Genomic DNA, 27,833 nt, shown 5'->3' with positions numbered 1-27,833 from the left:
TTTTTTTTTTTTGTCGAAGTAACCTTAGCCAACTATTCAAGTTTACCGTCAGCGACCGGATACCACTTTCTCCAGCCCAGCTCTTTGTGCCCAGCGACCTCTCGCAGTGGCTCAGCCCGCACTTTCCAAAAAAAAAAGACAAAAGACAAAATAAAATCGCTCCCTTCTGAGGCGTCCTGAGCGGAGCTAACCAGCGTTAGCATCGAGCTAGCATGACAACCAGAAGAACTGCCATCATCACCATCATCATCCTCCCCTGTGGCTTTGCTAGCAGCAGGTAAGTTGCAACTCCGGCTCGAGCTAGTTTCCCCCCTCTTGTTGTCTCCGTGGGGATCGAAAGAGACGCTTTTTAATCGCGTGTAAGTAAGTTGCGAGTTCAAATTGAAGTGTTAGCAGTCTGTCCGCAAACTGTTAGCTTGGCTGGTAAATGGCGCAGGGTCAGGGTAAGTGGGCTAAGCTAGCAGCTAGCAGTCTGTCAGCTAGCCTCGGTGTCGCTGCTCCCTTGTTCAAGCAGCTGTGCTTCATCTTTGGGCTCGACGCGAATTATAAACCTAAAAGCCGCTTTGTAATCTGCTTCGTGGCGGTGCATGCTTGTCGTCCACATTTGCTAAGACGATTTCTGACTCCTATTTTTTATTTTTATTTTTTCCTCCCCCTGTCGTGTCCTGTTCTATTTACCCCAGCACTCTTCCTTATATGGCTCTGCACTAATGTGCACTCTGTGCTGTTGTAGCAACTAAACTTGCTCCACATTATTAAACACAGACCTGAAGCACGTCGCTTGAAAATGCATTCACACCGTCATTTGGATTGGAAAAAAGGAGTAAATGTGAACTTGAGAATATGCAGTGTGGGTGTGTGTTGTAGATAATTATCAAATCTTGCTCCAAATAGTCCCCTTAATGATCCCATATATTTCAGTTTCTGCTTGTGGTTAATGCTCAATAGAGAAGGAAGTGAAGAATGTGACATAAATGCTGAGAAGGTGCCTGATTTATGTGTTTAAAACCAATTAGATGCTGTTAATGATGTTGTTTTTTTATTAGTCTGTCTTTCTTTCCTCTCTCTGTTTCACAGGTCTCCATCATGGCCTCCATCGTGGTGCACAGATATGAGCCTATTGCTCCCAAATGGATGATGATGATGATGCTCGTGTCAGCCTCCCACATCTGTATCATTCACTCATGCCTACAGGAAGTATCACCCATCCTTACAGGTTATTTGCATTTCTTATCCTTCTCATTCTATGTAGATACGACATTAAAGTTTACATGTCTAGCGCCCCTCCTGTATATCACAATGCAAAGATGAGGTAAGCCAAGGTCAGTTTAAAGATGTCTGCACACCCGTTTCTCATTTCTTAGTATTGCACCTGCACATGCGTGGAATTTGCACAGTTCATCTAGTGATAACCATTTGTGACGCAGTGCCAAACTTTACTCACAGATGTGTTTCAGTGATGAATATATCTGAGCGCCTGAGCTCTCTCACCGCAATCGCACAAAACATTGTGTGTGTGTGTTTGTTTGTAGACAGGTGTAATGTTCAGACAGTTTAGAGGACAGTTGGCAGTAAAGCCTGAGAATGCAGAGATTTTACTCTGAAACATCTATGGCCAGGCTTGCTGTAGTCTGCTTTCAGAGTTTTCACATGAATTCTAACTGAATATATTGAATAAGTAGACCTATTAATTCAGCTTTACACTTTTTCATTGAAAGCAAGAAGCATTGAACTGTGACACTGAAGTAACAGTTGTCGCATTTACCTGCGTGCCTTTGGGCCAGTGCTGAGTACTGTATGCTGAGTGACCAAAGCATCAAGCATATCTTCCCTTTGTTAGCACAAGCCACTCTTTTAGTGCACAGTTAAAGCAAAAATAAACATCGAGCACAAGTGAACTGTTGGACAACATATTCAACATGTACCCACTGACTAAGAATAGACTGCTGCGGTTTGAACATTTCTGCCAAACGCATTGCCTTCAGCATCTAAAGAATGATCAGCTTTCAAAGTGTGCGACTCCTGTGATTGATTGGTGTGAGGTAGCCAAGAGTCTGACATCCAGACAGTTGCAGACCAGTGGTGGAGGGGAAAAAAAAAGCCACATTATTGATAGCTGTCAGCAGAGAAAGGCAAGACATGTCTCATCTAACAGGTGGTCGGATGTGCATACCGTCGCAGCACTTCAGTAAATTTGCAGATGGACCTGTCAAGATGCAGTTTGTCTGCCCTTGAAGCTTCTTACAGCTACAGCAGCAGAGGACTGTGCTGGTTTCCACATTTAACATTATGAAGATGAAGCTGCACTGGGACGACGCTACTCTTGATCACAAAGAGAGACACAATAGATTTTAAAATGTTGCCTGTTTGAGTCTATCTTGATTTGGTGGTGCACCCAGGGATCTATCATTGCTGTGGACATAACGTCATTTAAACACCATCAGAAACAATTATTACAACATCAAAACATTAGTACACATGTTCACCTCATTTCTCGGAACAACAGGATAACGTACACTGTAAAAAACTGCAGACTAAGTCATTTTATGTAAAGTGTACGCGGCTGTGTTCTTGTTTATGACTGTTAATTAACCTATAGAGCAAGTCATTCTCTGTGTTTTCAGTTTGGCTGTATTTGTGTAGCTTTTGCCATCTTACCTGCGCTGCAAGTGTGTCATAGTTTCTTTTTACAGGGAGTACTGCTTTTTAAGTCCTGTTTGATTTGAGGAATAACTAAAGAAATGAATACAAATGTTGCTGAAATGTATAACTTCTAATCCTGAGACGACTTCGCACAGTTTTTTCCTACATTGGTATTAACTGCACAACCATTGTACAGGAAGCTGTTTCTGCTGTGTGTCCTCCCTCTGCAGTATATACACGAGTGAGCGACGTCTTTCTAAGTATGTAGTGTAAAAGAAAAAAACACGACAGCAATGTTGACTTGCACGTTGCGGAGATGTGAACGTTTACCCACCGTCTTCTTGTGCAACAGTGAAGTGGAGCAGGAGCCTCTCACATGTAAACACGCCGGAGGGCTGCAGTGCTTCAGTGTTTGCACCACATGGTGGCGATATCTGCAAAACAATTGCACGGAATAGGAAGAACATGTGTCCTATTTTTGGCAGCATATTAATTTTAACACGCAACATAAGTTTAAAATGTTGTGTCCTTGCAAGGTTAAAAAAAAAAAAAAAAAAACACCCCCACATAGTCTGCCAATGTGTGGTAATTATGTTATAAACCCAGAAATATAAATATATATTTTTTTTAATGCTGAGTTGCGACAGACGGGCGTTCACTTTTTTTTTTTTTATGTCTTTATTTATTGCTACATTTTTTTTTTTTTCAATTTTTTTTTTAAGCATAGAGAATAATTATGTTTTCGTACGTCAGCAGCAGCCTGGCGTATTACAGGATGAGAACATCCCGAGCCTGAGAAGTTCACATCCCTTCATCAGCATCCAGCATCTTGCCCCCACCGTCGGTATACCCCCCCTCCCCTCCTCCCTCCTCCTCTTCCTCCTCCTCCTCCTCCTCCTACCCCAGTACCCCAAGGGTCTCGCGAGCGCGCACGCGTGCGAAACTGCGTGGGAATGGCTGTTTGTGTGATCGAGGGGGCTGGGCCGCTTGGAGCGAGCGGAGAGCTGCATGAGTTTGTAATGTCCGCCATGTTGGCCATGGCGTATTGAACCGGGGAGGAACAGCGGAGCCTAGGAAAAAAGACACCGACAGAGAGCGACCGAGATCCGGGCCTGCCCGGCTCTGTTCGCGCTGCTACGGACCCAAGCCTGCCCTCAATCGACCGGCTGACTCCCAGAGACCGCCACAGATTCATCCATGAGAACTCGAGGCAGACCTGCTGTTATTCCTAGCAGATCGAATATATTTATGCTGCATCTTTTAATATAAAAATGAGTAAATTGTCGTTTCGGGCACGGGCGCTGGATGCTAGTAAGCCTCTCCCCGTCTTCCGCTGCGAGGATTTGCCTGACCTGCACGAGTATGCCTCGATCAACCGGGCGGTACCGCAGATGCCAACTGGGATGGAGAAAGAGGAGGAATCGGTATGTTTTTTTTATTTCTGGCCGACTGCTGGTGGATCACTTTGGCGGTGTTTTCATGTCGAGGGGCGCCGCTATGTTGCCTGCGCAAGCTTGTGCAAAATGGCCGCCATATCTGCTCTTTCGTGCACACGACGGATCTCGACGAATACTGAATATTACGACCCGGCTCGGCCACGGGTGCGACCGTGAGGCTGCGGCGGGCTCGTGTTTTATTCGTAAGCCGTGTTGTGTTCGTTCGCTTAACTGGAAATCGCAGGCGAAAGCACAAAGAAGTCACGTGACTCGTCTCTGTGCCACCATTTTGTTGACTTTCTCCTCGGTGAAGGCGAGCGGGGATAGGCCTCGGACTCCGTGCACTTCCCCTGAACAGATGCCAGGGGGAGACACTGAGCTCCGGCCCGCTCTGACAGCTAGGTGTTGCTTGTTGACAGCTCCGGCTCTGCCATGTGTGCTGCACACCGCCTGCACTTGGCGGCGGCTCTTTGGCACAGAGGAGAAGAAAAAAAAAATATATCTGGCAGATCTGCCTCCTATTTAATCATAACAGAAACCTGCAGAATTGCAAAGTGCCAGGGGAGCATAATGTATTGGGACATAATTGTTATGGCTTCATTCATGCTTCTGTCACTGCAGGCAGGGTGATGGAATAAAGGTGATATTAAGGCTTAGACTTTTCTTTATTGATCCCCCATAGGGGGGAATTCACATGTTACAGCAGCAACAATAGAAAAAAGAAAGAGTAAAGAAATCAGCAGTAGAAAATAAGCAATAACAAATAAATATGTTGTAATGATAAATAAATATTTACACTATGAACACAAAATGTACAAGTGTGGACAGGAGTATGAAATGAGACTTTATTTAGTGAAAAAAAGTGGGGAAACCAAATTGCAGCAGTAGTGAATATTTAAATATTATAACACATCCAGATGTGATTGAGTCAGTGTTTGGTTCGTCTGCAGTTGTGTGTTTAAGAGCATTTCTTCTAATGTCTGCACTTTATTGTGAGTCTTAATTAGGAGTTGACATGCAGAGTGTTGTAGCCTCACTGTCAGGAATCAGAGTTGCACTTTATTTATGAAATGCGCCTACTAATTAAGCTTTTATTGATTGTCACCTAAAACAATCTGCTGTTTAATTTGGTATTTGGGATGATATTCAGGTTGTCCAACATTTGTTTTAGCCTCAGAAGTTTAGCGTGTGGAATCTGCACCGCTCCGTCCTGGTTTGTTTACTCTTGTGTATAGTAGCTTTGTATTACTTTTATTCAAATCACGTTTAAATATAGACATGATTTGCATTGTGCCTGTAGACGGATTACGTAAAGTCGTGTAACAAAACCCATTTGAACCACAGCTTGTCAGCTTGGATATAGCTCAAATATTCCCTGTGAATTCTCTGCATAAGTCAAGTCAGGTAATCATTATATTTACTTTCCTCTGTCACTTTCAACCAAACCTTCCACATTTACAATTATCTGAACCTGAACTGCCTTTAGAGTCATCAGATTATTAATGGAAAGTATTTTGTCTCAAGTTAATAGCTGGTTATTATTGCTGGCTGTAGATGAAGCATTAATGGCTAGTATAATAGCAGCCGTTTATTGCCGCTCATGGCCCACTCTGCTGAATTTATCCCCATCACCCCACCAGAAGGAGAGCCCCCCCTTATGCCGCTGAGATGCCTCAGCAGACACAAACACAAGGAAGGCTGCAAACTCAGCAGAAATGGTGCCCTCCCCCCCCACCTACTGTACACATACACACAGCAGCATTACATAACAGAGTGACAGAAGAGATAAAGAGGACAGTTTTACTACAAGGCCGTGCATGGCTTAGCTCCCTGACCCACATCCTGTCCGGCAACAATGGAGCGTCGCTGTGCCAAGCTGACTGAGTGACCACATGATGGCCCGAGCGTTATGTCTATTTAAGAAGCGAGTAAGCGCACTTTGTGAACTTGATGAGGCATTGATGACATGAACATACATAGGAAGTAGAGTCTTTTTGAAACTCACCAATATGGTTGGCAGCTATTCCCTATAAGGGTGCGTGGTTTGGTGATAGAAATAATACATTTGGTGTCAGTGATGTGCAGAATCTAATGTTGATGGACTTCTTTTTATGGCTTATTTAAATGACCAAAATATATACCTTTTTGTATGCCTGTCTCATCAACGTTCATGGCATCAAACCTGACGGAGATGTTAACCTGCAAAAGCACAATTTGTACACCACCATTACTTTCAGTGGAACTGGAAATATGGCAGTTTGATCTTTTTTAATCTGTGCTTGCACATTGTCCGACACGGTATAAAACCTGCTGTGCTCCACTCTGGCTTCCTATTTCAGTGCTCTGCAGAAGCAGTGTGCAGTAGAGTTGGTACATCACCATGACGATGGCCAATAGAAATATCTTGTCCCATTGTTAAATGAAGGAGTCTGTATTTGTTTCACTTGCAGTGATGGCTGAATGTGCTCAGAGGAGCAGGTGTCGCTTGTTCACAAGGGTCAGTTTGCACAAAACGAAGTACAATTGTACATATTGTGTAAACGTGCCTAACATTATGAAATAATAATCATAATACCCAAAGAGAGCTTGTTACAGTGACCACATTGGTGTTGAATGGAAGGAATTCCCCCCTGATTACAGTGGCACTGAGTGTATTGCAAGTTTTGCTGCTTAGATGTCATTTTGGTGTTTTGTGGCGTTTGATTCTCCTCTGAATTATATTATTATATTACGTTAACCATGTCTACTGTCTGAGTTTTGTAAGATGAAAAGGAATGTGGTGGTATTAGTTTTTTTTTGCAGCTTGTTTGTTTGGTTGCACACTGTGCTTTTTGGACGCTGGGTAGGGTGGATGCTCCGACATGCTGAGCAGATTGCCAACCTCAAGACCTTCCAGCCGTCTTCTGGTCGGCATGAGCTGAAAACACCTGCTGGAGGCCACACGTTTGTTGTCATGGCAACTTTTATTGTAGTCATCTATTTTTCTTCAGAACATTTAATGGACGGAACGCAAAGTGCTGTGAAAAATAGATTTCTGTTTTTCTCTCCTCTGTGTGTGCATCTGTGGCTGTGGCAGAAAGCAGCACTGCCACTGTGAAGCCTCCACAGTCCCAGCACATTTTGTGAAGAAAGAACGAGATAATTGGAGGTTTGATATTAGTTTTTTGGGGTGAGAGGCAGAGCATTCGGGAACTACTGGTTTCAGTATTTGTAGCCACTGTGCCTCTATTAACAGGCAGAATTAATGTTAGTTTTGTTTTCTCTTGATGTGTCCGTGAACTGTGGCCTCTTTTCATTTTGTATTAGTTTGGGAAGAATGAGAAAGACCACTCAGTATTTCAGCATTGGCAAACATTTAAGACTTCAGTATTACCAAACACAAACCTAGTAGTGGTGTGTCAACTTTAAATTTTGATAAAAACAGACTATTGCAAGATTTCCTAGAACAACCCAGTTTACTCGTTCCAATGTGCCATTCACAAAAGCCCTTTATCCCCACTCACGCAATTCCTTACCAGAGGAAATCCCAGGCTTTTAGCCGTGGTTGTGAGGATCACGGCTGCGAAAGATCAGGATATCTTTAGGTCAGAGGCAGCTCTGGGTAGCCTGCTGCAATGTGACAAGCTGATATCCTCTACAGAAGCGTGCAAAGGCAGGTCTGGGCCAGGTTTAGCTTTAATTGGTTCCTTACGCTCACTCTTTATGCAGGTTCCTTAACTCACTGAGCTCAGGGTTCATAAGCGTGTCAGACGGTAGGGTTCACAGGGGGATACAAACCCTGAGCTGCATTGGCTAAGCATCGGTTCATAGACTTTACATAAGGTCATGTCAAATTGGACAGCTACTCCTTGACGAAGCTGTAGTCACTCCTTGGTTTCCAGCGTCTGGTTGTCATCACTGGCCACGTAGTCATGCCAGGTGGCAGTTAACGGGTAACGTTGCATACCATAGGTAACATATTTTACAATTAGAAAATTGTCCACTGATCAGTTGTTGGAAGAAGTCAAAAGGTCCTGCGTTTGAATCCAGTGTTTTAGGTTTGGTTTCTTCTGGATGCTCTGGTTTCCTCCCACAGTCTGAAGTTGGGGGAACTGGAAATAAACTGTAGGTGTGAATCATTGCATGTGTACTTGTTTTAGACCTTTATCTCATTATACGTGATTAAGCTCAATCAGGGATATTAGTTTCATATGCACATTTCCATCACCACTTACCTAGACAGACAAAAGACGATGTTTCTGTGTCATAACGTACTATAATACATACATGTCATTGAAATATTTAATCTAAATGTTTTCCTAATGCAATTCAAGGCCGCTTCATTCAACATGGACACACAGTGGCTTAAAATCAGTGGTTAAAGCTGGCAGTCTGCTCCAAGTGGAATAGATTTTGCTGTGTTCTTAGCTGTCAGACTGCTACTAAATAGAGAGCTGAGGGAATTGCAAGAATGCAATTGCAACTCAATTGTGTTCAGAGGTTATTTTTTTACACTTAAAGTTTAAAGTTGCTGAGACAGAGGGGATGGAGAACCGCAGCCTCAGCAGTTTTAGACCACAGTTTAGGACTGGGTAAGCAAGGGGATGTTAAAGGTTAGATCATATGAAACTGTGCTAACTGCAGGTGGTTGTGTATTTGTGGGCAGTGAACAAGGCTGTGCAAAAGTTTCTGCACGCTTGGCTGGACAGTCTGCACACACTGCAACAATCGATGCCAAACATGGCGCTTTGTTTTCGTCCAAAACTTGTGATTTGTGTCTGTGAAGATGCCAAACTTAGTCACGCTTATAGTAACATGCCAGCTTAAGTAGGTGACAAATAACTGATTTGTGAGTAGATGGAGATTTGGTGGTATGCATGCTTACGTCCCAAACTCATTTAATGCCACCAACAAGCAGGCAGTGAGTGGTGGATGCTGTCTGAATCCTCACAGACAAACACTTTCACTTTAGTCCACAGGGATAAATTCACAATGGTCCGGCTAACACAATAAGCCATTTTCTTTGTGTATTGGTTGTAGAGAAAGTGTACAACACTGTACTTGTTGATAATCTTACCAGGGGCAGATGGTTCAGCTCTGGACACATGCTGTGTCCCTTCATGCCAACTCACAGCTCTGATATGTTTCTCCTGTTACTCCACACAGAGCTCCTCATGGCTTTGGATTATACTTAACCACTTAAAACTCCCACGCAAGTGTGGAAGTGGCAAAAATGTAATAGTTTTCGGTTGGGGAACATTGGCTGTGCACAGACACAGACATGGTTTCGTTGATGCTCATATTTGCCAACCAGAATCGGTATGGCATTGAATGCTGACCCAAGTAACTGTGACTGTGGGGAAAAAAGTGTGTAATATGCAGAATGAGTAGGAGCCCTGTTAAAATACTTGTTAGAGCAAGATGGGCCTCAGTCACTTTGACTGGATTGGCCATCTGTTGCAGCAACCACCAAGAGCAGGCCTGCAAAGATTGCATACTACAGAGCTATCAAACATTTGTAATAAGCTGCAATGCCTTTGTTGCAGATGTAGTTTCTAGGTCTTAAAGTGGGGCTGCATTTGTATTCCAGTCATTCTACAATACAGGTGTTTGCGGAGCCTTATTAATAGTCTTTCTCAGGCATGTTTACACAGAGTGATCACAGGGAAAAAAGATGTTGGTGTGGGAGTCTTCTTACAATAATTTCTTTAAGGAACTGTATCAGATGATATGAAAACCATGCCAGTGCCAGATTTGCTGCTGGAGAAACTTATTTAATCTACGATCCCACGGCTCTGAGTGCGCAGCATTCATGTTTGTCAACGATTTGGACAGGTTTTCTCTCCAACTAAGTTTGTGACTTGCTCTAGCTGGGAGTTGCAGCAGAGAAAATAATGAGTCACTGTTGTGATGGTACGGTTACCCAGTGCAGGGCTCAAAAGGATGTCTTTATTAGAGAGCACATGCTTTGAAGTACAACTGCACTGACTTTGAATCTCACCTGTGTATACGCAGTGGATTGACACACCAGTACACTTTGTTACTCCGTGTATGTCGTAGGCAAGCGTTGAGAACTGAGATGGTGTGCGTGTGTGTGTGGTTGTCTATTTATATAAACATACTGTGACAAATAATGTGTTCTGTCTGATTAGACAGGCTTATACAAATGATGACTGTTAAAAATATGAGCTAAAAAATGGCAGAAAAAACACTGGAAGAAAATCAGTAAAGGGAATTGAAAGGGATTTAGGAGGATATGGGACTGTGGCAGCCCTATCCTGTTTTCAAATGCTTTGTTTTTGGATAATTGCCATCACGATTTGCACTTATTTTAATGGGCAGGCTATAATTCCCCCTACAACCTTCAGAATGAATACAGGGATACATAAAAACAACATGCAAAACTATGTGAAGTTCTTCTTGCCTAGCTGTTTTACTTTTACACGATACACATTTCCCCTTATAGCTACTGTAAAATAATGTTCTAACGCTATCCTGCTAGTCTAATGAGGGCTTGGGATTGTCAATGTGAGATGCCATTTCTGTGTGATTGTGCCGAGGCGTGTGTGGAATGACCCCAAGATCCTGTGCTACAAACCACATTAATTAACCCACAAGCATGTCCTAAAAAATCCTGTACTGTTAAGTTGGTAATCTGGAATGTCTGTGGTTTTTAGTCCTCTCTGAAATAGACTAGGTTCCTGTATTCGGTATATTTGGAAACAAATGGAAAATTCATTAAATTCTTGATGAAACAGGGGCATCTTCTCACCGACTAATGAAGTGACGCTTGTGAAAAACGGTTTCTGCTTACTGGGTGATAAATGTGACGGTCACTTGCCTTGCTAGTGTGAGCGTGTCTGTGGGTGAAAAGGAATAGTATACAAATACATCCAGAAAAAAGATTTTTTTTGGGAGGGGGAAAAAAAAGAAAAGCTTGCAGAGCTCCTTAAACTGCAGACGCACTGTTGTAAACAGCTGTTCTCTTTCTCTCTCCCAGGAGCACCATCTCCAGCGGGCCATCTCAGCGCAGCAGGTATATGGCGAGAAGCGGGACAACATGGTTATCCCCGTCCCCGAGGCAGAGCGCAACATCACGCACTACGAGTCCCTCTACCCCGGGGAGTTCAAGATGCCAAAGCAGCTTATTCACATACAGCGTGAGTAGCAGGCCGCTTGCAACAGGATTATCCTCTTTAGTAGTGTTAGTGGTCTGCATGCACGTGGTGATGTTGTTGCCGCCGTTTGGATGCATCAGGTGTGTCTCATGGTTTCAGAGGGTTTACACTCCCCATGGAGAGATTTGTGTGTTTGAGTGAGGTTTTTTGTCAATCAGTTAGTAGATGTGAGCTCAGTCCAACTGGCTGCTAATTAAGCAGACATTTCATAAATCTTCCATATAGAAGCCCTATGTGAGAGAGTTTCTGTCTGTGTCTCTTTCTTGGCACGTGTTTTTTGACATTTTTGTTCCTTGAAGGTCTGTCGGCATATGTGTGAATTCACAAAGTGGAGGTGTCCCTATGGATGATACACATCAGGGGTCAGTGGGTTATTGTTGGAGAAAGAATGGAAAACTTAACTGAAAGCATGCTCCATTCAAAACTGAGTGTGCCATATTCACACAGGTGAAGGCGATAGGTTTGCTACAAAAAGGAAATGCTGTATCTGCCCTATGTCACTAGTGTTATTCCTAAAATGTCACACGTCCCTCTGTAGAAATGTTGCACACTAAAACCAGCATTTGGTCGACAGAGTCACGATCTTGGTTGCAGTCTGTGTAAGTGCGGTTTCTTTTCTGGTACCTACAATGACTACACAAGTTATTTTGTCTGGAGGAAATGACATTAAACAAACAGACCAGAAGACACAATGACTGAGTCATTCTCAACAAAAATCTGAGAAGAAGTTCCACTTGTTTGCTGTATACTGCAGCCTTTAAAGGCACTGTTTGAATTAGCAATGTGTAAAACCAGAGAGATTGCCGTAGCAGATATTTCTACTTCTATGTTACAGTTTAAATATGGGGCAGTTTATTGCTGCAGGTAATTACAGTTTAATGTGTTGGTTATAGTTAAATTGTCTCATAGTAACGATGCAGAGAACATACGTTTTTTTTTTTTTTTTCATCCAGTGGTCATAAAAGGTGACAGCCACTTCCCCATTCACCAGACTAATGTGTTTATTGTCTGGAAAATCTCCAGGCCACGGCTGGAGACTGACAGGTAGAGCAAAAACTGAAGCCCCAGGCAATATTTATTAACAAGTACTTGGAGTTCATGCACAGTGCTGCCTGCTCAAGTGTTTGCAGACGTGATGCTGTGTCTGGTTGTTCTTGACGATGCCTTTGAATTTAAGTCTGTCTCTTCAGTAACCGACACTTCTTCATCTCACAGCTTTCAGTTTGGATACAGAGCAGCCAGACTACGACCTAGATTCAGAGGACGAGACTTTTGTGAATAAGCTGAAGAAGAAAATGGAAATCACAGCCCTGCAGTTTGAGGAAATGATTGACCGGCTGGAGAAAGGCAGTGGACAGCAGGTATGTGTCAGTTTGTGTGTCGGGGTACTAGCTTGCAGGATGTTTGGACAAACATGTCTCTGTTTTATACAAAATAAATATGTCCACTGACTCAGATTGTGTTTTACTCTGCAGTGAATAAAATCCTGGCTCTTGCCCTGTAATTCCTTGGTTTCTTTAATATTCATTAAAAGCTACTGCATGGAGTTCTTGTCATGTCTGACTAATAACTAGTCTACTTAAATTCATACAACTGTCAAACTTAGAAATATGACTTTATGAGCTTGCATGAAGGCAACAAGCTTTGTTTTGTACTGTTTGTGGCTCTTTAAAATCATTGCAGCCTATAATACTTGTTAGGTTTATGGTGTATTATGCTGTGTTTGTGCTATAGATTGGTACCATTGCACTGACTTGGTCTGTCCTATTTTGCCCCACAGCTCGTCAGTCTCCAGGAGGCCAAACTGCTGCTGAAGGAGGACGATGAGCTGATCAAAGAGGTGTTCGACTACTGGAGTCGCAAGAGGAAAACCTGCAAGGGTGGCTCCCTCATCCCCAACGTCAAGCAGGAGAAGAGGGACGGCTCTAGCACCAGCGACCCGTATGTGGCCTTCCGCCGACGAACGGAGAAGATGCAGACCAGGAAGGTAGGAATCAGTGGGCAGGAGGATGAGACAAACAACGAGGCTAATGGAAGAAGTTGTGCATGTTGCATGCAAACTGGGGCTTCTCTGTGGCCCAGTAATTGGAGACTTGTCCTTTATCTTAAAGGCCAAATGTGTTATTTTAACCCATTGTGGGACAATTAGCTGCCAAAGAGTAGTGCCTCTGATCTCTCATGATCCTTGTGGGAGGAAGCAGATGATACTCAGCTATAATCCTGTTCTCAAGCTCTAAATCTAAAATACAAGTGTTGTAGGTTGCACCACTACTTTGGCTAGTGGTAGTATTACTATTACTCTAAAATCAAAATTTTGAAAAACAATTGAGGGCCCCGGAAAAGTTTCAAAGTTATAAGTGGGAACAATTGTGACTTTATGTCTGACTCATCACTGTCTCACCACTTTCAGAACCGGAAAAACGACGAGGCGTCGTATGAGAAGATGCTGAAGCTGCGTAGGGACCTGAGCAGAGCTGTCACCATCCTGGAGATGATCAAGAGGAGGGAGAAGAGCAAGAGGGAACTGCTGCACCTCACACTGGAGATTGTGGAGAAGAGGTAAGAAAGACCAGCGTGTGAAAATTGGCCCAGAGAGAGTTGTTAGGGATGTCTGCACTGTATCAACTACTTTGTTAGGCAAGTAGCTGCTGTTAGGAGACTTTTTCAGAGGGATTCATGATGCAGGAATAAAATGAATACATGTCTCGCTTAGCTGGTTAGATGACAGATGTTCATGAACAGATATGTGGATAACATTGTGTTTTGCGGCTGTGCTCTTGCTCTGTCTCTCAAGGGGTGTTTTTGGAATGGTTTCTGCTAAGGTTAGAAAACACTAATTGTTTATCCTTTGGACGCTAGACCTGCCGGACCTTTACAACATGCAGTGTTTTTGATGGCTTATGTGGTTAACCTTCATGTTTGATCCGGCTTTTGTTTACTCGTCAAGTTGAATTCCCTTGTAGAGGCCATTAGGACACTTGTCTGCAAGATTGATCGTATAAAAAAAAAATCAACCACAGGTTTTCTGTAATGTCAGGCCTCCCTGCTCTTGTTAATTGGGGTCACAGTTTTGCATGCAGTATCAATTTCTGAGTTCACTCTGTTTATTCAGTAGTGTCGGGAACAAATTAGTTCAGTGACTTCTCTGCTGGCTGCTCCTTTTCCCAGTCTGTACACTATGCTACATTTGTGTTGTTTTGTGTTTAAATTTACGCGTTCCTTTTCCGAGCTCCACTTTGAATTGTTCTCCCTCCTCCCCAGCGGGGCCTTTGCGATCCATCTAAACATGACACCCAAATGGAATGAATTTGCTCTGAAACTAGCTGTCAGTGTGAGCTTAAATTGGACCCTTCTTCTTGAAGTGCTTTTGATTTGTAGTGACATTTCAATTTCCTCTTGTTATCCCAGCCTGGTTTCTGTCTGTGCATCAAAGCCAGTATTCACTCCCAGATTGGACCACTCTATTCTCAGTAGATGGCTTCTCCAGCCCACTTCATGATATTATGCTGGTGTAGAGTGACCCAGGTGCACAGAGTGGTGTGAATAGTCTGACAGGAGTGTGTTTTGGGCTCTTTCTATGCACAGAAGTAGAGTTTCTTTTTGTCTGTTGGCCAGTGATTGACTCATCCCAGACATGTTGGTTAATACTACCAAAGTGATCGTACTATAAGCACTCATTTGGTCTGTCTGTTGTCTTAAACCATGCATCCTTTTTAGTTATTTATCTTAGTGCCTAATGCCTGATGCATTGCATTAAAGCGATTCAGTTTACCCATAAAATAGTCCCTAAATCTGTCCTGCATCTGATTTGTAAATATGTCCCCTTTTTATGCTCACCAACCTTTCTACCCTTCGCTCTCTGCCCATCAGGAATTCGATGCCAGACTTGGGCAGTGAGGTGATGGCAGAGGCACTTGCGCAGCGAGCTCTGGTGAAGCCTGTCTACACCATCCCCATAATTCCCCTGTCCAGCAGCAACCAGTACAGACACCAGGACCACTTGGATATGAAGGACTACAAGAAAGTAAGGCTATCTACATTCACAGCACACGGGCACCCTCCTAATAAAGTCAGGAACAGAATGGAAAATGATTTCCATCCTGTCTGGCTCTTGATGAGTGTGGGTGTTGGAACGCAATGCCTGCAGAAGTATCAGAAAACGTTATTGACTTCACATTCGTCCTTCACTTGAGTCAATTCACGCATTGATCATGGCTGAAGTGAGGAGCCTCATAATGCAGTCACTCCTCTTTATATTGAACACTGACTCAAGTGAGACCATGACATTTCAGTTGTTGAAAAGGTATGAATTGAAAATACTAGAAATATATAACTGATTTTTCTGAAGGAAGCAAAGTTTTGTGAGTTTCCTCATGGGGAGAAAAAAATGTACTGAAGAACAGTTATTCAGGACAATAAGTATTAAAGATTTAGTTCTACCAGGCTTGTGGGCAGCCCTCAGCCAAAGACTGGCAGGTGGGCATCACTATTCATTTCTGGTAGTTCACCTCATTGAGGCCGTAGCGTCCGTGCTTTACCTGCTGACCCCTTCAAACTCCAAACATTTAGCATAAGACTGAGTGGCCATATGCTTCAATAATGTAGCACTTCATTACACAGTACTATTGTGAACTCTGTGTCACCTCCTTTCATTATAACTTCATTAGCTCCAGTGTCCAACAACCCCCCCCCCCCCCTTGCCCTGCAGGGAGGCAACTATTTCCCCCTTTTTTCCGCTCTTTTTCTCTCTACCAACTGGTTGACTTTTCCCTTTTGTTTACAGACGCTCATTTATGGTTTAACTCTGCCCCCTCCTCCCATAACACCCCAGCCCTCACTTCTTGCATTGATTTGACACAGCAGTTCTTCACTTCTGTGTCCTTGCCTCTCTGTTTGCTTTGTGCCCCTCGTCTAAGGGCTGAATGGGATCTGACTAATCCTAGTAGAGTTGGAGTCTGTTCAGACAGGGAGGGGTCGTCCCAGTGGGGAAGTAGGGGTGAGCGGTGGCATGGGGTGGATTGAGGAGGAGGGAGGGGGCAGCCATCTGGCTAGGCAGTGGCATCTGGCACATGTTGCCATCTGCATATCAATGCCTCTTTTACTCACTGTTGTTTCTACACACTTTCTTCGCCTGCGTACAGACCACCAACATTAGATTACCACTAACGGCATTGCTCTGCGTCTTGAAATGTCTTTTTGATCACGCAGACTGTCGTATAAACATTGAGCACCGTTTCCCTCTCCTCTTCACAGCCGGAGAAGACGGAGGCTGTGCGAACGAAAAGGAAATATGAAAAGAAACCCAAAATCCCCCCTCTGTCGGCACCTCAGCATTCAGGCCCCTCTGTGTTCAATCCCAAGGACCTCAACCAGTACGATTTCCCGAGCTCAGACGAAGAACCCTTCTCACAGGTAATTTGACTTAACTTTCTGCTTTGCTGTGGTTTCAGTCCTATTTAATAAGGACACTAATGCTAAACATGAACCAACAAGGAACAGAGGGTGAAAACTGCTGTCACCCAGCCAGTGTTGACTCTTGTTGACAGTGTCAGGTGTGTAAAAGGCAATGGTCTCAAATCCTAATCTCTTCATTTACCAAAATTGTTTTTATTGTATAGATCCATTCAGGTTCCTCAGAGGCAGAGGAGGAGAATGACCCAGATGGCTGCTATGCGTTCAGGAGGAAGGCCGGCTGTCAGTACTACGCTGTGAGTGCCCTCCTGTGACTCCCGTGCTTCTATTTATAGTGCCAATAGCAGACCGGCCAGTCTGGCTGCCCTGGCTGTTAGTCTTCCACACACTGCTGCACAGAACAATGCAATAACGAAGACTCGCCTTTTCCTTTTCCAATGTCTCTTTTTGCTCTCAATTTTAACATGTGACATCTTCTTGCCCCTAATTTCTCTTTCTGCATCTCCTCTTCTATACTTTCAGACTCGTCCAGACCAGAGTGGCAACTGGCCCTGGGTAAGCCCATCAGACGGCGGGCTCGGCGACCCACGCTTCCGCTACTGCCTGACCTCGCTGAACATGCCACGGCGCTGCATAGGGTTGGCACGGCGCCGTGTGGGCAGAGGGGGCAGGTGAGCTCTGTCTGGCTGTTTCTGTTCCTCATACTTGCTGTGATTTGATCAGTGATACTTGGATTCTTCTGCAGGTAGACAAGCAAAATAGAAATGGATTGTTTCCAAGTCTTGAAAATTTGACTCATATGACGTAAAGCTTTTAAACCACCATTTAATTTTCTGACATCTGTGGTGGAAAGAATGAGTGCGATGTAATCCGCATGTTGCCCAGGTACATTCATCATACTTATGATACACAAAACTTGACAAATTCAGCAAAGAATTCTGAGAAAAGTTCTAAATTTGAAATGAAGTGTGTGTAGGAATGCTGCCAATACCAATACTGAGAAGGGGAAATTCAGCCAAGTGTTGGCTGTCGCTGCTGAGGTTGTTTACCATACCAGCTCTTTGGCAGGTTACCAGCGATCATTTGGCAGGCACATTCTATTATAGATATCAAGTTGGCTGGTGAAATGATGAACATGACAGTCCCATTTTGGGATTCACCTGTCACTGTGGCCTGTGGACATATCAGAAAACTTAGCTTCTGCTGAGTTTAGACAGCAATATATCCTGCAGTTTTGTCTGATATCTCCTCTGTAATTACACAGACGATTGAATAAAGCACACTGGCTGGATGAGCTAGCCAGCGGCGTCCACACTGCTGGGTGTTGTCGAGGAGACCAACTGAGTTAGGCTGTATCTGTTTCACAGATGCACATGAGATTAGCAATTTTCTGTTTCTGTCTGTAGACAACGTTATCTTCTGCCCCGAGGGAGACTGATGGACCAGTCTGTCTTCTTCAATGTGATGTGTACTCGCGATAGCAATGCTTGATGATGTTCGAAAAGGGGCAGCTTAGTATGTTTATTTAGTCAGAGTAGCAGTGTGGGGTCTATGGGCCTACAATATTGTCCCATTTGTTGTTCAGTTTTCAACAAGGATTTCTTTGACATTTAGTACAGACATGCATAAGTGTATCCTCAGGACTTGAGTTATTCCCTGTCATTTTAGCTAGCGCCACACAATTTTCTGTTGTACAACATCTAAAAATGTCACTATACAGTTTTGATGTAGTTAACAGCTCTGGTAGCAGCCTCAGGCTGAACCAAAGTAGTTTTACCCCACCAGTAGTAAGGCTCTAGAATAGCAAAAATAGCAGTGTTGTCTTTTTTGTTGATTTTAACAAGCGGCGCAGCCTCATGAAGCTGCAGCACGGCTATAAACTTTGACTCTTGTTCCATTACATAAGTGTTCTGTTCTGTATTCATGGCAGAACTGCATGTTTTTGCCCTGTGTTTTGTGCAATACGCAGCTATATTTGGCACCGGCCCACTGGACATTGTAATTACATGAATGGTATGCAAGGAATAGCCACACTTGTGCAATACTCATAGTCATAGCCAAGGGATGTTGATGTTGTAATGCACTGATAATGACTACAGCATGTTTCTACTTTATCTGACCTTAAATAACTTCACACAGCTCGCTGATGGGGATTTGCTTTACTGATTTCTGGTTTTCTTTCAGGATCTTGTTGGACAGAGCGCATGCAGATGTAGACAGCATCTGTCAGAGCCTAGACTCTGACCTGGAGCCCCAACCACTCGCCTCACCACTTCCAAGTTCTCTGCTCCGCAACTCCAACGCCAGTACCTCAGAAACCAATACCTCGGACCCAACCAGCTCCCCCCACCTCCCCTCCTCTTCATCACCAACACCTATGGACCTCAGCCAGATTCTTTTGAACATTAAATCTTGCCGCTGGAGGCACTTCAGACCACGGACGCTATCCCGTCACCCCTTGGGTGGTGGAGACTTGTCTCGGAGAGGATTTAGGGATTTTAGCCGGACAGTGTCAGGACTAACCCGGACTCTGTCTGGAGGAGCCAGCTCTCAGAACCGCACCGGCCCGCCCCCCACCCCTGTCCATGGTGAGTCAGTTGTTTCCACTGCTATGCTGCTCAGTTTTTTCTTAAGCATCTTTGGTATTTTACATCTGAAAATTGTGCAGCTAAATATTGTCACTGGTGTGAAAGAGTGGGACAGTTTTTATGCTGCTTTATTGCATTGTAAGTAGGTTAATGAGCCTGGCAGTAATTTATAAAGTAGATTTAGCAAAAGCCTGATTGCCCTTTGAGTACTCTGTTATAATTAAAGTGTTGCTTAATTCAAGCTGTATGTCACCTCAAGTTGCGGCTGCGGTCATGAGATGTCAGCAATCATCTCTGTGAAACAACATACCTTATTTTGGCGTGTGGTCCACCACACTTTAGGCCTTGTTGTGTGGCTCTGTTATTCTGTCTCATGTATTTATTGTATTAAGTGAATTCCTTTTATTGCTGGTTTTAGACTGTTCTCAGGTTGTTCTAGAGTGTGATCTGCATTATTTCTATGGGCACTTTGACTTACAGTTTTACAATGATGTTATGATCTTGTGGCATACTGTTTTATGTGTCATTGGCCTTCTGTTGGTAGTAGGTAATTCATTGTTACTGCTGCCCATGTTGGCTAAGATGATTACCTGTGTTAAAGTAGAGGTTAGGGTTGCCATATCACTGTATATATTTGCACAACTAGATTGTAATGTCTCTTTTCAGCTTATCACAATGATGTAACAACCCTGTTAATCAAATACAGCACTGAGGTTATAACTGACTAATCAGAGACCCACACAACCACAGATATTAAAATGGCCCCTTGGACATTTTGTTTGCTAACAAGCAGAAGTCATGGTAACATTGGGGCCACCACATGTTCTCAAATGAAACTTTGAACGTCATCATGTTGAATGACACTATCTGGAACACAGCTGAGCTTCAACTCACTGTTAAAGTTACTGGGAAACCAGAGGAGCCGCTGAGGATGTAGTTTTTCCTCCTCTTCCTCATTTAACCTCATTAAGCCCTGTTAACATTTAGCTAAGTGCATCCTGTGTATCTTTAAGTTCTTACATGCATGCTGAATGTAGAAAAATAGAATTGCTAATGGTCACCGGATACATTTAAAAGGTGTAACTACCTCAGTATAAATAGTACAACAAAGTCTCTCAGCCTGTGACAGATTTCCATCGTCTCATGGGACGTAGTGTCGCGCCGCCCAAACTTAAATAGAGGCTTAATAAATAAATAAATAAATAAATAAAGCCTCAAAGTGTCAAGTGTATAGACTGTGTAGCGCTCAGCCAGACGGCTTGGCTGGAAAGGCCGCCTGCTTTGACCATTAAAGGATCCTCTCTGTTGGACTTCATCTCTTCATCTCTCAGTACAGAAAACAAAAAAGAAAGAAATGGAGAATTGCCTTTGTGGTGTGCATGGCAGGGGTGTAATGGAAAAATTTCTCCATGCATAGAATTATGTGAGCTAGCTGGTATTTAATTGATTTTTTTTTTGCATGTGAATATTCAATGTTAAGGAAAAAACTCCCCTCCAGAGTCAGCCCAGTGTTGTTTAGTTGGGCCTTTTGTGTTGCACATTTTGATGAGCACCTCAAAGGTAGATTGCTCTGCTGCAGCACAGGCTCCCATGCTGCCTGTACATCACATGAACTTTCTGCTTTGAGACCCTCCCTCCATCATATAATAGATAAATTCCTGCCCCCCGTGGCCTGGGTGAGTCCGTTAGAAATACTGCCTGAGCGTGGTGGAGTGAGTCTGGGCTGGTGGCTGTTTAGAAGAAAGGTAACTGTGAATAATGTGTCAAGCACATTAAAGGGAGCCTCACCTGCTTCAACCTCTCTTCTTGATCAGCTTTTGACACGACACAATGCTGTCTAAATGTATAAAAACTTGATTTGGTCCATATAAATCTTGAAAGAATGGAATAATTGTGGAATGAATATGTCCAGAATTGGTTTCTCAGGTTGTTGTTTTTTGGCTGTGAACCTGCTGTTTTACTTAATGGTGTCTAAAGAATTTCTCAGTAATGTGATGAGCTGACAAAAATCCTCAAAACTAGTTCTAAAATGGTTGCTGCTGAAGGCGCTCGGTGTGGAATAAGTGCAAGAAATTAAAGAGAACTTATTAGTGCGGTTTTATTTTTTTTCCCTTTGCAGTCGATGCTTGTGTTTGGTGAGAAAAAAGTCGCCACCTCAAGGGTTTTCTCAGTAATTAAAGTGAAATGAGCTTGAAAAACATATATCATTTGTTGTAGATTATGCCCACAGCATGGAGTCATGAGTGGGCGTTGTTTTGTTTCGGCTGTTCTCTAGACACAGCCATTTATCTCAGGCCTAATCGCAGCCCATTCTGACTCAGGAATTAAGTTGTTTTTTGTGTTTTTTTTTTTCATGTGGGAGCCGGTGAGCTCCAGCTGTGAGTGGAGGCTTCTGTGTTGCTCCATGCTTTTGGCTCTTGTTATTAACAATAGTGGATTTTAGCCTGCACTGAGTGCACTGAAAGATTACAATTGGACATGGAGAGGTCCTGTTCACGGCTGGGTATTGTTAGTCAGTCTGCCTTTTTGTCATTAGAGGCATATTAACATGTCCCAGCAGGAAAAAACAGGTGTAACTAAGAAAATGAATGAGAGCTGAATTCCACATGGCTGCTTCAGTGTCAGGGTCCTGTTACTGTGCGTGCTGGCTCACTGTTGTGGCTTACTGGGACGCGAGACGCTGGGAATAGAACAGAGCCGTCGTTAATGTGATTAGTAACACTTGTGCATTGTCTGTTATGATAAATCAAAATGTCCACATGGTACCTGTGCTTCAGTCCCAATAACAAGATTGTACTTTTTTGAATGCCTTTTTAAATGAACATTTTGTGATTTATTAGTATATTTGTTTTGTTTTTATATTTATTTTAAGACAAGAATGTGATGAATGTGATCAGAAAGATCAGTAATCTGAGTGCCACCTCTCTGTACTTGACATTTGTCCATATAGTTTGAACCGTAAAACTGGTTGTGACACCATTTCACAATCTTTTCCACATTTATAGTTCTCTGAAATTTGGCTTTGTGAGATCATTTCTTGTGCAGAGTTGAAACACTGACTTCATGTAAAATGCATGCGAATACAGTTTGTTTGGTTCTGGTTTGATTGCTTCATGCAGTGCAACATTATCTGGCAACGGATGGAAAACCCTGTAGCATGTAGCTTCTTTATCTTTATGTACAGGCGAGTGGGAGCCGTACAGTCGGGCCTCAGGAGCATAAAGGGTTCTGCATTTGAGACTTTGTCTTAATATAAGCTTTCACACTGGACTCTCTAGGCCGTATTTAATTTTCTGAACCTGAACCCTGTGAGAGCTCGCCCACATCAACCTGACCCTTGTGATGTCGTGCCACAGAGGCATCACTTGTGTGCATATACCCCCGCAGTGTATGTCAGTGACTGTTATTTCAGTTGACAAGCATCTGAGGAGCATGTTCATTAAGAATGCTGTTTGCACGAACAGGGTGCCAGTTTAAAAGCTGTTAAAAAATGTCGAGATGAATATCTGTGCAGGATATTTTAGCTAATGCTAGTAGGTAGGTAGGTCATGGCTTCAGTACAAAAAGGACGTGTATTGTATCATAAAATTCATGCAAGTCAAAAACCCTATTTGTTATCTCCGTGTCTTGCTCTGGTTAAGTCTCAGCTAAATACCAGCTGAGCCTCACAAGTTAACAATATCCCAGTACAGGTACTGACCAGTGGATCTTCTCCTCCCTGTCCACAGTGTTCACGGCAGAGCAGTACCAGCAGCACCAGGAGCAGCTGGCCCTCATGCAGAAACAGCAGCTGGAACAGAGCCAACAGCAGCAAGCCAACAAGGCTGCATCAAATACCAACCTACAGGTCAGTAAGGATAGTCACACAACCCACAGCTTGACCTACACCTGTGAACTTTAACTCCCAGTTTTACTACAAAGTCTTGGAAAGTGCTTAACTTTAACTGCTAGGGGTAAAAATATGCTTCAATTTGAATACACTCCTTGAAAAATGCTCAATTTTTCAACATAATCTGGTTTTTATCAACACAATCATGCATGTGAATCAAAAATCTTTTAATATTTGATGTGAAACAATCTCAATCAAAACATTCAAAGTTTATTTAACCTGTTTTTCATATTGATTGTTGTGGGTTTAAAGGAACAGCCATTTAAATGTGATGATAAAGGCTTTGACAGTTTGAAAATCTGTGGGTTAGGTACATTGAAAGTGGTACTGAAAACCAAAAAGCTGAAGGGCGTCAGCCTTTATGGGTGTAGAAGTGCTGTAAGAAGAAGAAGGTTTTATCTTAAAAGGCCTTTCATTTACTAACTAGGCTGTTTTTCACTGTTTGTGTCATTTTGTGCACTTCTCACATGCACTTTCATGACCAAATAGAGGCAAATCAGAGCTTGGTTGAACTAAATCAGCCAGAGTTCTCCCAATATGGAAATCATTTCCAGTTGAAGGTCAGTTCACCCATCCTTAGGAAATGGGACACATCCTTATTCCCACGAGCAGTATTAATGCCACTGGCTCTGTTCCTGTTTGGCAGCAGAACTGCTGAGCTCAGTACTCTCTGCAGTTTCATACGTTTTAGCAGCGCGGTCAAGTCTCTGGCACAGCCTCACGCGTTTTTCTCTGATTTCCTCGTAGGCGCTGGTGTCCAAGACGTTGGACCAGGCCAGCGCCCAGTTTGCTGCGTCTGCCCTCGTCACCACGGACCAGCTGCTGGCCTTCAAGTCCAAAGAGGAGCTGGTGTTGGCGAGTGGAGTAAACGGGGTCCTGGCAGGTGCAGGTGAGTGTCACTTGTTCTATTATTCACTTATTTTACTCATTTAATTGGATACAAAAAGAAAATATTTCCCTAAATTGAGCTTTGATGATTTTCACTCACCTATGTTTGCTGTTTCTTCTGAAATACTGGACAGTTTTGCCTCGTTAGGCTCTAAAAATCCCTCAGATAAAGCGCTCCAAGAGGGAGAAATCACTATTTGGTCCAGTAGTCACTTCTCATTCTCACAGTAAGGCCGCAACTTACTTAAGGTGACTCAAGTAGGCTTAGTTTTGTTTAAAGGAACCACGAGCCAAAAATGTTGGAAAACCGTGCGGCTGACCCGAATGCTCAGAATCTTCTTCCGTTGCCATGGCAACGACGTCTGAATCGGTACTGGGGTGGCTCTTACTGGACTGGATTTTTCTATTATGATGCAGAAATTCTCCAGTAGTGAAGGACTGACATCAGAGAGCGCTTCTGTCTGTGTGTCGACGGTGAAGTGACAGAGTTAGCGTAGCCTTAAAGCGGCAAATATTTCCAGGTATTTCTCACTGAAACTTTGAAGCCCTGAAAATGTTTTTTGGGACAGCCCTGGAAACCACTTATTAAAAGAACCTGAAAGCTACTTAAGAGGAAACAATGAAGGGAAACTGTTACTGCAGTTATTACAACAACACCATTACCAAGAGACTTGAGGATTTCCTTAGTGTTGCATCAACATCTTGTAACAACATGGTGAGCTCCTCAGAGACCGATTTATTGCATGGCTGCTGTAGTAGATTGCACTAGATTGTGTAGGGGAAGCTCATGCGCTGGAGTATTCAATGACAATACACCAAAGTGTTGAAATCCTGCCGAAGACAAATGTTAGAAAAAGTGTCACATTCAGATTCCTGGGTGTTGCTGCTGCTTTTCATCCATTGTTATTTGTATTCACGTGAGTGTTTCTTCTGTTCACCAGGTGTTTTTAAAGGCTTGCACCTCTCCAGCACCACCGCAGCCCTTCACCAGACCAACCAGTCAACACACACTACCACCTCCATGACCCCAACTTTCCTCCAGCCCTCCTCCAACTCGGCCACCCCCTCATCTGCCAATGCCGTCCCCACCTCCCTCACCTCCACCCCCAGTGCCCACGCAGCACTGGGGATCCTGGGATGCAGCGCCACCAACGCCACCCCCGCCACCACTCAGGTCCTCATCGGGAACAACATCTGTCTGAGCGTGCCGTCGGGCGCCAGCCTGGCCGGACGCCACATTCCCCGGACCCTCGGCAACGTGCCACCCTCTGCCTTAAAGCTGTCCGCCTCCACCAACCTGCAGATGCCCAAAGTCTCTGGAGCATCGTCCATGGACCTGGGCTCAAGGTGAGGCTTTGTTACGGCCACAGCAGTAATGTCCGACTTTTAACAGAACAGATATTCGTTTGTTACTTCATACTGATGCAGAGTAGCCACAGGCTTTAGTTTACAGTAGAACCAGACCTGCACAGACATGGGTGTGGGTGATCACATGATCGTTTGATTCTTCATGGCGCCGCCAAGTTCCAGCCACAACAGAAAACACATGTTAATAAGGGAAAATAAGAATACATACAAATAGATATACTGACCCAGAGGACGATACCTTTTTTGGAAGTTTGTCACTCTTGCTGTAGCGAGCAGTATCAGATGAGTTTGTGGATAAGCAGCAGTTAAGCTTTTAAGTATTCAGTTGGAGGATATCGTCTAAATGGTGCCAATGAAGCGTCTGCCAGACATGATGCAGCCGAGGATCCAAATAAATCTGCCCGCAAGTAGAGCTGAAGTAAAGTGACGTCAGAGCCCCTCACGCAGAGAGAGGTGTTCACGGAGATCAGGGACAGTCACCGGAGGGAAAACGTTAAAGAACGTCAGCATTGATCTTTCCTCTCCTCTCCTCTCCCCCAACAGGGATAATCACGACGAAGACAAGCCAGCACTGAACAGTATAGCAGACAACACAGTGGCCATGGAGGTGACGTAGTAGCGGTGCAGTGAAGAGTCCGCTCTTTAGGTGCTGTGCATCGTAGCATCGGGAATGCAAAAGGGACAGCAGGACTCTGACGCAGACTGACGGAATGACGAGGGGCCGCGGCCGCTCGCTTGCAATTCTCATCTCTCATACTTTTTAAACCGTTTTTTTTTTTTGTTTTGTGTTTTGTTACTGTTAAAAGTACAAGATTGACATCTGTAAATTATGAATATGGCAAAATTAGTATCTGTACAGTAACTACATATTTGTAATATCCCCCTTGTATATATTACTTGAATACAGAACTGTCCATTTGTGATGTTTTGCACTTGGGAGTCAAACTTAAAGGAAAAAAAAGTAAGCCAAGTAACTTGTGGCGAGTGTGAGAGATGTGGGAGTTGTATAGACAAGAGTTTTATCACATCATGTGCATGGTGCGGAGCCTGCTGTTTTTATCTATTTATTGTGCTGTGTTTACAGTTTTTTTGTTTTGTTTTTGGTTTAGTTTGTTTTTTATTTGTACACTGTACCTTTGTTGGTTCCTGTGCTGTAGTAAATGTTAGGTAGCTACGGACTCCTGGGTATTTTTGTATATTGTGAACACAATGCAGGTTCCCTCCCCCCCCCACGTTTATTTTGGGTCCCTGTGCTTCTCTCTGTGGATCATGTGAAAATCAGTGGTGACATACATACAGACCAGGAGGCCAGGAGAACCAGGAGGAGGAGGAGGAGGATGAAGAGGAGGTAGTGTGTTGGCAGGTGACTGCAGTTCACTTGAAGAGAGGTGCTCCTCTCTTCCTGGGAGCTTCCATTAACATTGTCCCAAACACAAGTAACAAAACAGGGATGAAGTCTCTTCCCAGAAGCCTTTGCTGCTTCTGATTAAAGCACTATTTTTTTTTTTTTTTTTGTGATTTTGTTTTGTTCATGGTTTTGATAAATATCAATGCTGCTTTTGTATTTTGTTTGTTTTTAAAGGGGTTGTCCTTCATTTTCATGCAAGCGGATTCCCCTTATTTGTTTTATCCCACAAACATTTTTGTAAAACAAAAATTCAGTTATTTTTGTATTCTCTTGTTCTTGTGGTAAACTTGATTGTAAGCTTTTCGTTTTATTGAAAGACTTCATTCTTTTGTTAATTTGTTACTTGTTCGTGCATAGGTGATAAGGGAGGTGAATGGGCAGTAATCGCTGTACGTGTTTCATCATTCCAATTTTTAATAACAAAAAATGCTAATGAGGGGTCTGAGGGGTCTTGGGAAAACAGCAGGTTTCCTCCCCTCTCTTCCCCTTTTTCTTTATTTTCTTTTTTTCTTTGAAAAAAGAATCTCCAGACGGCTGCAAGGCCAAAAACCACAAGTATTGGGTGCCTTCCTTTGGGGAATTTTATGTACTCTCTTCTGTGAAGAGTTAGGCACAAAGGCAGCATTACTTAGTAGTGCTTCTCGTCTTTGTCAGAATTTGAATGCCCAGTCCAATGGCAGGATATATCCTTGAGGTTTACTTGTCCCACCTGGAGGCTGAAAAGACTAAAAAAAATGTGACAGAACTCTCACTAAAATAAGACAATAAAGCCCAGGGCATTAAATGTGAATTGTTTGGACTCTGGTGTCTTTTGTGAGTGTGTGTGTGTGTCTGTGTGTGCGTGTGTGTGTCTGTGTGTGTGTGTCTGTGTGTGCGTGCAAAGATCTGAAATTACAGGAACTATAAAAAGTGAGGACATGGAGGTTTCAGTTTGGTTTTAACTGTCAGTGTGTTTTGAGCACAGAAGCACTAATGGAAGGCTGATATCACTGACTGACTGACTGACTGTTTAGGATCATTATGATTGAACAGATAAACCAGTGA

The 27,833-nt window shown here is 43.4% G+C and overlaps 1 protein-coding gene across 2 annotated transcripts; it reads left to right on the top strand.

The window, feature by feature from the left end:
* Positions 1 to 149: 149 nt before the first annotated feature.
* LOC139220885 (enhancer of polycomb homolog 1-like) lies at positions 150 to 27,579 on the top strand. Of its 2 annotated transcripts, XM_070852748.1 has the most exons (15): positions 150 to 277; positions 1,078 to 1,216; positions 11,059 to 11,218; positions 12,452 to 12,597; positions 13,017 to 13,223; positions 13,647 to 13,795; positions 15,107 to 15,260; positions 16,490 to 16,648; positions 16,855 to 16,944; positions 17,171 to 17,319; positions 18,833 to 19,236; positions 22,965 to 23,083; positions 23,873 to 24,014; positions 24,955 to 25,360; positions 25,925 to 27,579. In XM_070852748.1, the coding sequence occupies exons 3-15, from the start codon at positions 11,119 to 11,121 to the stop codon at positions 25,995 to 25,997; spliced, it is 2,298 nt and encodes a 765-aa protein (XP_070708849.1). In that variant the 5' UTR covers positions 150 to 277; positions 1,078 to 1,216; positions 11,059 to 11,118; the 3' UTR covers positions 25,998 to 27,579. The 2 variants fall into 2 exon arrangements, with proteins under 2 accessions (XP_070708849.1, XP_070708848.1); XM_070852747.1 differs by lacking the exons at positions 150 to 277; positions 1,078 to 1,216 and adding an exon at positions 3,632 to 4,067.
* The last annotated feature ends 254 nt before the right edge of the window (positions 27,580 to 27,833 follow it).

The sequence above is a fragment of the Pempheris klunzingeri genome, chromosome 21 (genome assembly GCF_042242105.1).
Source record: "Pempheris klunzingeri isolate RE-2024b chromosome 21, fPemKlu1.hap1, whole genome shotgun sequence".
In the NCBI taxonomy this organism is placed as follows: domain Eukaryota; kingdom Metazoa; phylum Chordata; class Actinopteri; order Acropomatiformes; family Pempheridae; genus Pempheris; species Pempheris klunzingeri.
The sequence above is the reverse complement of the archived record's forward strand: the minus strand, read 5'-3'. Positions and strand labels throughout refer to the sequence as shown.